The sequence below is a fragment of the Phalacrocorax carbo genome, chromosome 10 (genome assembly GCF_963921805.1).
Source record: "Phalacrocorax carbo chromosome 10, bPhaCar2.1, whole genome shotgun sequence".
NCBI lineage: Eukaryota > Metazoa > Chordata > Aves > Suliformes > Phalacrocoracidae > Phalacrocorax > Phalacrocorax carbo.
In genome coordinates this window covers 6,949,150-6,963,714 of record NC_087522.1, presented here as the reverse complement: position 1 = coordinate 6,963,714, position 14,565 = coordinate 6,949,150, and the positions used below count along the sequence as shown (strand labels likewise).

The 14,565-nt window shown below is 38.6% G+C and overlaps 1 protein-coding gene across 13 annotated transcripts in view; it reads right to left on the bottom strand.

The window, feature by feature from the left end:
• Positions 1-9,511: 9,511 nt before the first annotated feature.
• C10H7orf50 (chromosome 10 C7orf50 homolog) overlaps positions 9,512-14,565 on the bottom strand; it is a 133,828-nt gene continuing 128,774 nt past the window's right edge. For all 13 annotated transcript variants that reach the window (XM_064461651.1, XM_064461650.1, XM_064461654.1 and 10 more), the window contains 2 exons: positions 14,230-14,311; positions 9,512-9,896 (listed from right to left, as the gene is read on the bottom strand). In XM_064461651.1, coding sequence (XP_064317721.1) covers positions 9,714-9,896; positions 14,230-14,311 — 265 coding nt within the window. In that variant the 3' untranslated portion in view covers positions 9,512-9,713. The remainder of the gene's footprint in view (positions 9,897-14,229; positions 14,312-14,565) is intronic.

Sequence of the window (14,565 nt, the reverse complement as noted above, 5' to 3'; positions counted from 1 at the left end):
CTGACGCTGCTGTCAGGACCAGGGGATGAGCAAAGCCCTGCTGTTCCTATCCTCTAAGCCACCTTTGCTCATTTTATTTACATGACCAGCTGCACTGGCAGATTCTGGGGAGGATTTGGGGGATCTTGGTGATGAGCAGTCTGCAGCAGAGATCTCTCCACTGGACCACTGCAGCCACCGGAGGGTGTGTCTTCAAAAACTTGAGCACTCTCCTGCCTATTCCTTTGGTCCAGTTATTGAAATAATTTCCAAATAATCAGTGTTGCATGACATTGTGCAACAGTCAAGCTGCTTATTCCTTGCACAGCCTCTTGGATCATGCTGAAATAACGTGCATATGCTTTTGGGGCAGAGACCAGCATTTATTTTAAGAGGTGCTTTAGGATCAAGACAGTCACTGCTAGCTCGTCACATTTACTATTCAGGATTATTGGACCACAAGTGACCTTTCAGATTCTTAAGACTTGGATTATGAACAGCTTTATATACTAAGCTTAATGACTTGAATTATAGCCGTAGCATCCCGACAATCAGAGCAGGACTATAAGCATTTTACTTTCTTCCATCCACAAAACAGCTTGGGCCGGATTTTGAACCCATTTCAAGGGATGTCAAGCCAGTGCCCATTATAATGATCTAGTTGAGTTGCAAGAAAGATAAGATGACCTAGGTAAAGGTCATGTCTGAAAGAAATGGCAGGATTTTCTAGATAAGCCAATGGAGACATCTGTCTTCCCTCCTCTGAGACAATTATTTAATCATTTCCAAATATTAAAAAATCACTCCGAAATGCTACAGCACATTTTAATCCGAGGGGCTGCTGTAACAGGACACAGTATTTCATAGTTTTCAAATCTCTGCAGCAAAAAGTTTTGTGGGAGCGATAATTATCTTCCTGTAACTGGCTGAACTGGAAATACCTTTCAGCTCTCAAAATGAAAAAAAGTATCGGCAACTTATATGGCAGCTGATACCAAGGCAGGCATGTAGTTGCCATTTTCAAAGAGCATTTACACAGTTCAATGTTACAGTGAAATTAGCTTCCTGTTTAAAATGTCTGAAGCTTGTGTTCTCCATTACCTGCGTTCGGCTGCCCTTTGCCAGGACCGACGCTGGAGTCCACAGAGCATCCTCTGAAGTGTTCCTGCAGACGATTCAGAACACCAGTGGCTTGCAGCTGTATAGCAGGTCAAAAGTTTAATTTGACCATTAAAGCAATTTTATGAGGTATACAAGACCCATGGCCAGAGCAGCGATGCAAATAAAGGTTGACTGATACATTCTGCTGGCTGAAATGCCGCTCTTTTAACAAGGAAGGGGAACATCGGCACAAGCAGAGCAGAAAAGCGTGCAGGACGTGCTGTTTGCAGAAGGATGGCATTTGTCACATTCCCTGCGTTCTTCTCTTGGAGTCGCAACCATCTGTAACACTCCTGTAGGGAACAGCATAAACCAAGTCACCTGCCATGCTTTCATCTTCTACTGGGCCTCCCGTAAAAGCCCAAACAAAAATGAACTCAGACACTCTGTCTGCTCTGCATTAACAGAGTAATTCAACAAAAGTCAGTATTTTCTCATTAAACAACGTCAAAGATGTACTCTTGATCTCTCTGTGGTCACTTTTTTTTTCCCTCCCTTTGTCCTAAGACAGCTGAAATAATAAAAAAAAGGATTTAGAAAACAAAAGGGAAACCCCTGGGTTTTTTTAAGAGAGCAAATGAATATTTTCTAGGACTGAACCAACAACCTCTGGAAATAATTGTCAAGTTCACTGTAGTTTTCCTTCCACTTACTGTGTTCTACAGTTGGCAGTCTTGGCTATTCAAAAGAAAAGTAATATGATATAATAAAGTGCAGAGAGCTATTTCATGCTGTATTGCTGCACAGGTGATCATTTTTGAATGATTCAAATTTTGATCTAGATTTTGAATTATTTAAATATCACAGACTCAGAATCCAGATAATTATACCTGGCCTATATTGAAAGAAAAGTTAACTTCTGCATTTTTTAACTTTGATGAGCTGTTTGCTTCCTCATCTTCTTCGCTAATTCACTCAGCTGAACTTTTCCACGTATCAGTTAAAGTGAGTTATAATCTGTTCAGGAAGGAAAGAAGGATGCTGGTGCAATATTCATAATGCAACCGTCTGCTCACTGCAGATTTTCCATCTCCAAGATAAAACAGCATACTAAAAACACTGGAAATTAAAATTATCTAAAGGGTTTTCTTCTTTTTGACAATACAAATACCTGACAATAGACCAAGTTCTGAATGAGGTGTGTGCCCTATACAAACTGTACGAGGAGATCATCATTTCCAAGAGCAGCATTTCACCGTGACTGTACCTTCACCCTGTTTATCCTTCAGATCGCTGTAGCTGGCTGTACAAGCGGTGGACTGGCCTCATTAGCAACTCTAATGTGGCTGGTAAGTTTTCATTTATGTGAAGGGACAGCCTAGGGAACAATCCTCCTGAAGGTGATGCTGTATTGAAACCCAAACCAAGGAGCAAGGGGAGGTAAATGCATGGACTGAACGCCGGAAAGCACCGACACATATTTTACTAGCAAACAAAGGCTCACAAGTGTTATCAGAGCACTGATGACCTTTTGTTTGAAAGTTTCTTTTTAGTCATCTAAGGCCATTTAAAAAGTGCTTAAATAATCTCTGCCAGTTCCTACAAGTCACACACAGCCTGGGGTGAGGCTCAGACTGGCATCATCTCTTCCAAGCAAGAGCACACTACACATCCAGATGTAAGGTGTGAATTTGCTTGGTGGGACATCTGCCCAGGGAAAAGCTGATGGAGACTGAAGTCCAGAGCCATCTTGGGAAGGAATTTTGGGTGAATTTTAAGGATAATTCAGTTCTTACAGACTATGATATATTAAGACCTTTAAATCCCCAATGCCTTCTGCTATCCTAGCTGAAGTGACAAGCACCAGAAAGAGGGATAGTGGAAGCAGATCGTTGGGTGCACAGAGCTGGTATGGGTAAGCTGAGGGCCTAGAGGGGACGTGTGAGGACTGCATGCTAATGAAAGCTCCTGCTTACAACAGGCACTGGAAGCTTCCAAAAATTTTGGTAAGGGTTACCAAGAAACAGCTGTACTGACCTGAAAGGCATCATAGCCTACAAAGAGATTGTGGATACAGGCAGAGCTGTGCAGTCAAAGTAAGTAAGTGTTGCCTTCCGCAGTCCTCAGAGCTGCCACTGAAACACAGACAGCATCGCACGTTGAGCATGATCAGAAGGAAATTCGTAGGACTCAAAGGAAAACTTGAGCGTTACTATAATTTCTGATTGATTCTTTAACTGAAACCAAAGCAGGTGTTTCCTTCATGGGACTGGAAGAAACCTGCAGGCAGGCAAGGTGGGGTGAAAGCCGTTTGTAATTCTGGGGTGAGTTTCAGTTCCACCCACAGTAACTTCAGCAACTTCACCATTATCCACCTTATTGCAATAAGCAGCAGATTGTGGCCAACGGACTGCAGCCATCCAAAGGGTTTGCAGGCTGCTTTGAATGCACAAATACAGAGCATTTGTGTTACAGTAACACGATCATCACAAAAAGGGACTAGAAGTCCTTCCCGGGGCTGAGATGTCACCAGTGCAGTGAACTGGTCTGACACTGCCAATGAGCACGCTTAGGCACTATAATTTCACCCAGGTTTCACCTGTTTAACGCCAGCAGTTCATACACAGGGGCCTGCTTACAATCCACCCTGGTATTTTCAGCTGTTTTGGTCCCAAGTGGTAACCAGAAGAGTTCAGAGAAGCTCCACAGTCATTCTTTCCAGCATATCAAAGTGCTCCATTAAACAAGAACAAAAGATTTCCTTATGTAATAGGGATACTATTTGTTATTTTTAACCTTACGGCAGCCAGGATTCACGCCAGGTGGCATTTTGCCTTAACCAGGCAACTTCAGGAGGTTACATTCCCAACTGTCATCCTTGCCCTCTGGCATGTTTGATGCCCATACATGGTTTCTTGGCTGTCTGTCGCCACGTCTATCTGCTAGCATATACTTGTGACAGCTCACGGAAATATCAGTCTTATTTAACAAGGTAAATCGGGGTGCTGGTCAGTCATTTCCAGGATCCTGCAAGAGCTTCTGCTTCTAATAACAGGTACTATCTTTGTGAAGTCCATAAAGTCTATTTGCACGTATCTATGCTACCAGAGAAACTATGGCTGTAGCTTAAGCTTTCAATATGCCAAAATACCTTAAAAACAGCTTGTTTAGCCAAATTAAGCCCACAGAAAGCAGACAAAGTGGTTGCAGCTCTCAGCAGCCCAAGACTGAAAACAGGCAGCAAGGTCAAGGAAGGCATTAAGCTGTGTGCTGAGCATCCTGAGCAGCTGAGATCCTGCAGACTCACATCTCAAAGTGCTCCACAGATGAACGCTGCTGCTCACTTGGCAAATTCCATAAGCAGCATCACTAGACCAGATTCAGGCAATTTCATGGAGCTTAAGAAAACCTGGCTGATACAAAGGATGCTGCCAAAGCCTGTTGTACCTCTAGACCAGTCCAGGGAAACACAGTGTCAACATCCTTCTTCGGGTCCAAAGGAGCCCAGCAGCAAATGATGATTTTCACAGTGCCGTAGCTAGGTCTAGCTACTTATAAGCAAATGAGAGTGACAGATCCTGTGTCCCAGGGCTTACCATTTTATAAAATACATGTAGGACCATAAGGAGAATAGATTTAAGTTGTCACAGCAAAAGGCTACATGATATTTCAATCAGCAGCATACCTTTTTAAAACATCTGAATAACTAAAGCTAATAGAAAATAGAATTCCACCTTCCTATGAATAGAAGGGTAACGGGTAACCTTTAACTATGAGCTCACATAATTTGGGGTTTTTTTGCCTGTCTGCTTCCAACACAATCCCCCTTCATTCAGCCTTCAGGCTGGAGGCGCAGAGAGGTAGAATTTGAATTCTTCTGGCCATTTGTATATATGTGGCATTTCTTGACCTTTAAGTATTTGATTTTGAAATCTATTTAACTTTTTGACGTAGGTGTGTTTGTGGGTTTTGTTGGGGAATGCCAAAAATTTTCTGCATGGGGGGGGGGAATCAATAAGAGCAACTGTATGACTGTTCTTCTGTTTTTAACAGAAGGGCTCTCCCTCTGTGTCTGTAACACCAGCCAAACTTTCTTAGTAGCACAAGCTTCTTATTCAGCTTTGTTTTGACAAAGAAAGATAAACCACTGTTTTGCTTTGCCCTTCCCCCCCACTTACTCATTAGTTTTATTTGGTTTGGTATTCCCTGCTCCTTGTAGGAAAAAAGCCACTTTAAAAAAAAAATAATTATTTTTTACCATATTAAGTTGTTGACTATGCATGTTCTTATGAAGAATTTAAAACAGAATGTAATTATAAATCACTGCTAAAATGGGCTTGTCCTGCAAAGGCAAGGACATTTAGTACTGTCCTTGTATGACTGGAATAACTGTAAACAACTAATATTCCTATTTGCAGGGACAGAAATAACCAGCTCATTCAGCTGTACAGAAAGGAGGACATAAAAGGAAACCAAAGACTAAACCAGAATAAGCCACTGGAAAGTTTTATGTCAACAAAACTGGATTTAAATTAAGTAACATCAATTCAGTATTTTGACTGTAAATGAATCAGAACATTAAAACATGTTTTCAAGGGAACATTTGTGATGAAACATCTATGACTAGTTCTTATACTAAATGAATAGGAAAGTTCCTACTTACTACTTCTCTGCAGGATCAAATCCACACAGCAAAGTTATTTCTCAAGCTTTAGTACTACTTTGTAGACCTAAATTTTGAAAATGAGAAGAGTAGCAGAACCGCAAGGAAAACACTGAATAAATGACTTCTCAGTTATACACAATGGAAAATAAAGAACTGATGACATAGTTAGAGGTTGCATCATACGATATATGCGTGAAGGAGTAAAATTAAAATTATAGACAATTTCCATTCTTACGTTTTCTAATTTTCTGAGTGCTTGACTTTGCAACTTAAATCTCTTTTATGATTGTTTTTTCTGATGCTGATTTGCAGAAATGTGAGTAGATTTTAATGTTTGTTACTTGCCTTACTCAATGGCAAAAGTTTTTTAAAAAAAACAAACCAAAAACCCAAGCTCAAACCAAAGAAGTGCATTTCTAAGCTATCTGAAACAATGGGAAATGAGTCAAGAATCACCTTGTTTTAAAATCAAACAAAAACACAGCAGAGCTATTCTCCAGTGAGAGGAAATAAACTACACATTCAACAACTACAATACACCCTTTCCAAATAAGAACAGAGAATTCATTTACCCAGTAATTTTACAATGATGATAACAAATTAAAATTGTGGGCAGACAGCGGAGAACCAAGAAGATATACAATGCATATCAAGGATCAGCCAAATTAAAGGGAACTTTTTACATTGTCAGTTTTTGAGTAATTAGTACTTCCATTAGAGGCACAGTTCCAGCTTTAAGCAATTCTAAGTAATTAATGTTCCTTTATTTTGCCTAGAAGTCCTGACTTCAGCATTCTCTTAGGATACAAATTCTTCTAGCCAGAGCTACACAATACAGACTAACTAAACTAGAAGACAATTAGAGTAGGCAGATGAAGATGCGATTTGTCAGTCTGTACACACTGTTACTTCTAGCCTTTGGTGCAATTTTTATTAGCACAGCAGACTGATTTAAACAGTGGCAGAGAGACGATTTTGTCCTATCTGTGTCCATATGACTGCATAAACTACTAGCTATGTTGAGCTTTGACACTTCTATGTGACCAAATGACAAAACAAAGTCAGTGAAGTGCCACATTCTATCTCCTGTACAGCTCTGACCACCTATAGGAATTCAATAACTGATTATACACATAATAATTTAAAATAAATCATTCAAAATACGTGACAGAGGAAATCTTGCTATACTTAGTCATTGTGCAATGTAACTCCCTAAATTAAAACGTCAAGCTGAGGAGGAAGCAGAAGCTGGCCCGGTGGCTAGCATATGGAAAAGATGGAATTTCACTGCCGCAGGTGTTACTGCATTTGCACGCTGTTTTGGGTAAGCTGGCTGGATCCTCACAAACTTGCCTTTAAAATGGGCCTAGCAGTACCTATCTCCCCAAAATGTGTTTGGTTTTGCATTTCATGGGTGTTTTGAGGATGACTTGTTTGCCAAGCAGCTGAAGATTTTTTAAGAAAAGGGGCAAAGTAAAAAAGCAAAATGCATTTAAGTGTCCTTTCCTATTTGCACTACAACATCAAGTACAAGACAACACTTAAAATATTTCATGCTGAGCTTTGAAACCCAAGACATATACAGTAACAATACAAAGCAGAAGTTTTACAAGCCTTTTACTCAATTTCCAGACACCGCTGACCGTTGAACAGTACCATACACCAAGAGACGTGTCAGAAAACATCATACAACACTTCTCTACCAAATACAACCATAGCAACAATTACCTTAGTTTTTAGCTTCTTAATTTTCCATAACTGCAAGAACTGGAGGGCAAAGACAAGGTCCTTCCCCGAAGGGAACGCTGGAACTGCAGCTGAGGAAGAGGAGTGCAGAGCAGGACCTCACTCTCAGAGGGCCGTTAATGTACCGGTGAGAGGCTCTAGCTCTTCTTTTCCAAATGTTACTGTTCACATGGGCTCCGGACTGGCAGGCCTTATGTGCTTTTAATATTAATTGATATAAAAAGAAATATGACATCTTGATCTACACAGCCTCCCTTCTCACAGATTTGTCAACATTTGCATATGGCCAGAACCAAGGTCCAAGAAAGGCAAATCTTGCCAAACCTGTCAAAATCATCAAAGGTTCACATCTTTTTGCCCGGATCTTACCTTTACAATCCTTTTTACAAGACTCTTCCAAAACACGGTTGCAACAGGCTTGTGCTTTTAAGCTACAGGGTATATTTAGTGCACAATGAGGACCTACATTTTCGTGTGATGGAGAAATCAATCGTGGCCATTTTCAAATATCTAAGGGAGAACACAGTGTCTTCTCTGACACCTAAAACGCAACCATAAAGTCATAAAAAGACACCAAAAACTTCATCCCTGATAAATTCTTATTTTCCCTGATGGAAAGAAAAAAGTATCAGCTTCTGCTTGGCGTAACAGCAGTTTTTCTGAGCTGCATATTCTCAGACATAAAATATAAGATCCAAAGATCTTTTACGAGTTTATTTATGTCAGTATCACTTCTTTTTATTACAGACCCTTTTCACTAATTTTTGTACTGGAAGCTCCATTTTATACAGCTTTGGGCCTTAGAAAGGCTTTGATACTGCAGCCCCCATCCAACTGTGGCCCCATGGTACAGGACCAGCACCTGAGCTGCTGACAAACCCTTGGCAGCTCAGCAGAGTGGCTGCTCCTGCATTCTGCTCACTGTTGTGTTAAACTCCATCTCAGTTACTATATTAGAGAAGGGCATACTGGTCTCTAGTCTTTTTTGGTTGAAGACATCATCTTCAGGAAGTCAGAAAGCACAAGTTATTTGTTACTAGTAATATATTTCATACTTTTAAAGATTTGTAGTAATCCATGGCTGTGAAGGCTGTCAAACCCACTCAAATGCTTCTTATTGAAAAATGAGGCCTGCATATCCATAGATCCTCCCCTCCTTCACACATCCAAATTAAAGCCGTAATTCCCAAAGACAGCCACTCTTCTAAAACACTACACATTCAATATAGTTGTTATTAATAAAGTATGAACAATGTTTGCAGAAACGTTAAAGAATCAGGTCAAGAACGCTGTCTGAACACAAGTGTTATTAAATAAGCCAATCATCTAACTTCTGAGTAATTAATGCCCTTGGTTTTCACTTGAAAGACTCATTTTCAGCACGTTCATAGGAGACAAATGTCCCACGTCAAAGCGAATGAACACAAATTAACTCTTTTGGACGCCAATTACAAGAGAAAGATGAAATGGAATATTGGCAGGCTAGATACAAAATGTTGCAGCACAGCACTTCTCATCGCAGGGTAAGTTTAGGTACAATCAGATGATTTCACTACATATGGTCAAAGGATTTGATCTGTTCCCATCTGTGCATTATTGGAATATCTAAACAATTGCCCTAAAGCATTAAAAAACTTTAAAATATAAAAGGAAAACTAACAAAGCTGATGGTATCTCCAGATCACCGCGTGAAGTACTAATAAGCAACTGTGTGATACAACCCATGTTCAACAGACTGAAAATGATCTTTCCCAAATCCAAATGACATACTTCTAAAGCTGAAAGTGATAGATTACAGCTGGCTGAGCAAGCACTGTACTGTATGCTCATTTTAAAAGCTGCCAAAGTAAAAGACCCTTCAGGCTTTTTGTTGGTTCCTTTTCTGCTCTTATTAAGAACTGCAAAGCTCCTCTTATTTAACAGTAATTGCATGGGGAGGTGGAGAAAAACTAAGAAGAAATAGAGGTTTATTTTTCTAAAGATATGCAGTAAGGTTTCTTTTAATCAAAACAACACGTCTGTGGAACAAATATGATATTTTTATTTCATCACCTCAAAACATGATAAATATTTGCAATTGGAAACAATGAACAGTACAAAATCTGAAAATTTCGTATTAGGATTCTTATTAGAAATTATGTCTTGTAACTAATTTATAGTCTCTGCGTAACACATCCTATTCTCCTCTCCACCAGACAACCATTAAAACACAAAAAGACCCTCAGGACAGCAGTTGCAGAACTTGTCGTATACGCTCACACTTCTCCAGCAGGTTTGGGTCTTCTGCATTGGAACCATCAAATTCCTTCATAAAAGCTTCAGCTTTCTGCACAGTTATGTCTCGCGCACCGCCTTGAAGCCCCTGCAGATAATCCAGTAGAATGGTGAAATACTTGTCTGGAACCTTTAAAGAAAAAAACAAGGAAGAAAAAACCCTGCTTTATTTTCTTCTCTCTCAATACTCATCCACAATTGTGTCAAATCATCACCTGAAGGATAATTAGGAGAACTGCATGGGCTTTTGTGTCTGCCAGTGCCCACCTCTGAGCCAAGGTTCGAGCTGCCAGGAGGGATGGACCGTGGTGAGAGGACTGTCATGTGCTCAGATGGGCAGAGCATCTGAGAGGAAATTCTAAGCAGATGTGGAAATGCTGATCAGCAAATGCAAACCCTCCCTGACAGAGAGCTCAAGGCTGTGAGGGTTGTTGGAAGAAAAAAGAACCACTAGCCAAATCCTACTTTTGGAAACATGTACGCAAACCTTAGTAAATTCAGTGAGAATTGCACGTGCACGTCTGAGGAAAGAATTTTGCTTGAATTACCCTCATCCCTACCCAAAATTATTTGTTTGCTAAGATGAGATACCACCCACCATCAAGCACTTTGACAGAATGCTTATACAAAGGAACAGAATTTAATCTGAAAACCAAATTGAATTCAGACATATGGAAATAATTTTTAAATCATGCTGACTAAAACTGATAGGCTCTACTAACATGTCTAACATTAAAAGCAGTTTAGTCATCTACAGCTGCATTACCCCCACTTCACTCCCTTTCTAATTAACTAGTCACAGGTTAAATTTCAGCTTATCTGGTACAATACACAATTTAAATGATCATTACGTTAAATAATCTTGGCAATAACCTAGCAAAGACTTCTGAATTATTTACTTTGTATTTCAAACCAATGTATTTTCAAACATATTAGGTGAACAGAACTACACTGAAGCACATCTTATGTTATGTATCTGTAGAACAGGTTTCAGCCAATAAGAGAATATTTTTGCTGTGAATCAGGAGATGTCAAAATGACCTAATCCTGCAAGTATTTTTCTCCATGTCTAACTATACACATATAACTTTAAAAGGCATACTCGACATGAGTGAAGTTAAACACATACGTAAGTATTTAAAGGATCGGAGACTAATTATTCAAGGGCTGTTTCAATTCTGCGAAGTATCAACATTTCCAAGAAGACAGAGCTTCAACAGATATTTAATTTACAACTTATTTCTCCATCGACACTTGGCAGCATAACTTTGATCACTAGAACTTCTATCACTCCAAAAGAAGAGGAAGAAAGAATATTCCAAGACTGCCTTCATCAATCAGGGATATTACAAAGTCATAAATCAAAACTAAAGTCTGCATTCAGCCTCATAACTTATACACTATGGAAAACCTTCTAATTCTTCACGCAAACACTCCTGTGTTAAAGAAACTATATAGATACAAAAGAATATTAATTTACAGCGACTAACACTGAGATGGATGATATATGAAGTGTTGTTATAATATACAAATCAAACACATTTAAGCATAATAATAAATGTCTTTATTTTTGAAACCTTTTTATTCACAGTAAACTGGTACTAATAACAGACAAAAACATTCAGCCACAAACAATTTGAGCTTAACAGTGCCCCTTCAATGCAGATACTCAGTACTGGGTTTTTAAAGCTCAGCAGCATTTCTATGTTTCAAACCTTAGCCAAATTATCTACATAATTTGTCTCAGACCTCACAGTATAGTCATACCTCACTCTATAGAATTACAGTTGTTATATTATTTAAGCAAGTGCTTGAAGGGGCAATTAAAAGCCTACTCTAAACTTAGAAATACTCAGTGTGCAGACAGACATGTGGCTGCCTGAAGCCTAGAAAATATTTAGCATTTGGCCCTAAGGATAAGTGCTTGAGTGTGCAAAAAGTCTGACTTTTTTCTTTAACTCAGCTATAAGGTTTATTTCAGCAAGGTAATATCATATTTTTTCCTCCTAACTTACACATACAACAGAGCCATAGCAATGATTGGACAACAGAACACAGAAAGTGCCAGCAAAAAGTTAATGAAATCCAAATTTTAATTCTTAAAATACAGTAGTACAAGAGCTGAAATTTCAGAGACTCTTGGCGAGGTTTTACAAGAAGGAACACAATCCTTCCCTAAAATCAGCTTTTGGTCAGACTTGAAATTGGGTATCAAGATCCCCTACCACGGCTCTCGCAAGTGGAAGTGATGCTTAAGGGGTTTTATTATTATTCTTTTCTAAAACTGTTTTGACCTTTTTCTTGCTTCTTTTTCTCTCTCACACACCAACCTTGCCTCTGTCCTAACTAGCTAATACGCACTGGAGCTGTCTAATATGGAAATACACCAAAGTGAAATAATTACCGTCATCGGGAAAAGGGGCGAAACACTACAAAATAGTAGCAGGAAAAGAACAGTTATCACTTTTAAATTGTACTATGTAACTCAAGAGTTTCCAGACTTTTTAGACTTGCAGATGCCCACAAATTTACAAGGCAAATACAGATATCTGCAGAGTGAACTTCAGCTCACTGCCGCCAAGCTTGCTTTTCTTAGTTACCTTCTGCGAAAGCTTCAGGAAGCCCTCCAGGGCCTTGCAGTCCAGAAGCTGAAGACAGCTGATATAGTTCCTTTCTAAAAATGCAGTGCCAGATGACAAAGATCAACAAATGATCTAGTGTTTATTTTATAATGGATCCTGAAGAAGCATATACACCGTAGGTATACAGGCTTGGGTTAGAAGCTGTCAGCCAACCACCAGACAGCTTTTAAAGGGACTTAAAAAAAAATCATGTTGAAAAAGATTTTAAAACCTCAGCTTATTTCTTGCAGAATGAGGTCTATCCGTACAGGAAACTCAATTCACTCCTTTGCATGGCTTTCCAGTAGGCATCCAACTGACACCATGAGATCAAAGACATGGCTTAGAAAGGAAACTCATGTCTCCTTTTGTATTTTAGTCATGCTTGGATAACCAACAGATTTTATTCTGTAATAGACAGGAAGTTGAATTTGGGTAGTAAAAAATATTCAGAAGAAGATGCTCTGCCCTCCCTACAGTCCTGATGAAGAAAGAGGCTTCATCATATGCTTAATTATAAGCACTTCAACAGTTCTACTAACTTCACTGGATCTGGATGCAGATGTTAATCATTATCTAAAGCTCATAGTCAATGCATATCTGATTATTAAACTACAAAATATGTGGATTTAAACAAATCATAGCACTTTCATCAAATTAAAGAAATAGAAAGGAAATTTCATTTCAGTGTTGAGAAATAAGGAGTTGAACTCTGTTTTGATAAATAAAACAAATGCTACTTACAGTATTTCCCAGTATATTTCAACACAAAGCCCAAAGTAAACAGGTAAAAAAGGAAAAACACCGTTCTGCCTGTAAAACAATTTCTAGGTAGCTTTAAAGAGCACATATTCCTTTTGAAAGGCTGATAAAGAATTTTAAAGGAGAAACTTAAAAATAGAAGACAGTGCAAACAACCTAGATACCTACAATCAAATTTGTACTCTGCAACTAATCTTTTTAAAATATTACACTGTGCGAACATTTTTGCTTTCACGAAACTTTGCCTTTAATTACCTGGTTATCTAAAAGTATTTGTAATCAGAAAGGCAACACCCTATGTCAGGTGATTGGCTTAAGAGCTGCTGAGTAATTTGGGTCAGGAAGACTGGTATGCTTAAATGTTTAAGTGCACACAGAAAGTCAGCTAACTGAATGTCAACTAAATGAATCAATAAGTAAGGCACTGTGCAAACGGCTTGATGTTTGTTCTGTTACACAACAAAACGAATGACCTGAAACCCCACTGAATACCACGACGGTCAGATGCTTATTGGAAACTGAATCTATGTTGGTTTTTAAGTCATTAAATGAATGGATTTCAGTAATGATGCAAGCCTAGCTTCTGGTTATACTTTATGCTTTTTACAAGCAACATCAGGTTTCACTTATATTTTAATGAGAAAGCTATTTTAACATCTTGGCAATATGGCTGTACATCTTATATGGAGCCAGAGATATCTGAAGCAATATGAGAATTGTGGTTTACAGTACTGGGTTCCACATTCAGAAATTCAAATTAAGGATATGACTTGAATGCTCAGTAAGCTCCAGATTTATATAAAACATGAATCTGCTCTATTTATGCTTGACATATATCAAGTATAAAAATCTACCATACACAGGAGAATGATCACCAACAAAATAAAAAGAGTAGTTACAAGCATTTAAAGTGATTCAGCATTTCAGCTGAAAACAAATTAATTGTTTTATAAATTATTAAAGATTATTAGAAAAGTGCATAGCTAGTATAGCAACTTTTGGTTATTACAGAATAGCTGTAACTAATGTATAAAACTTTATATCAAGTTTATTCTGAGAAAAAGCAGTGTTAATACAAACCTTTTCTTTATCATACATGTGCAAGAGAAGCCAGGTTTGTCTTGTCTTTTGAAACTTCCATTCTTCTGGGTTTTCAGACCAGCTGCAGTAAATTTAAAAATTAAAGAAAAAAATGCTTAAATGAAATACTGTGTGATCAAAACATTCCTTATTCATAAAATTTTTCCTACAATGACTCCAAGTGACTTTGTATGCACGACATGGGAGTTTCATGACGTTGTATGAAACAGATACTAGCACGCATTTCGTACAAGCAGCAAAAAAAGAACACAAGGGACGGCTACCTGACTTCCATGCAAAAAAGTGAAAGGATTATAGGAAGACATTATGGCCAAA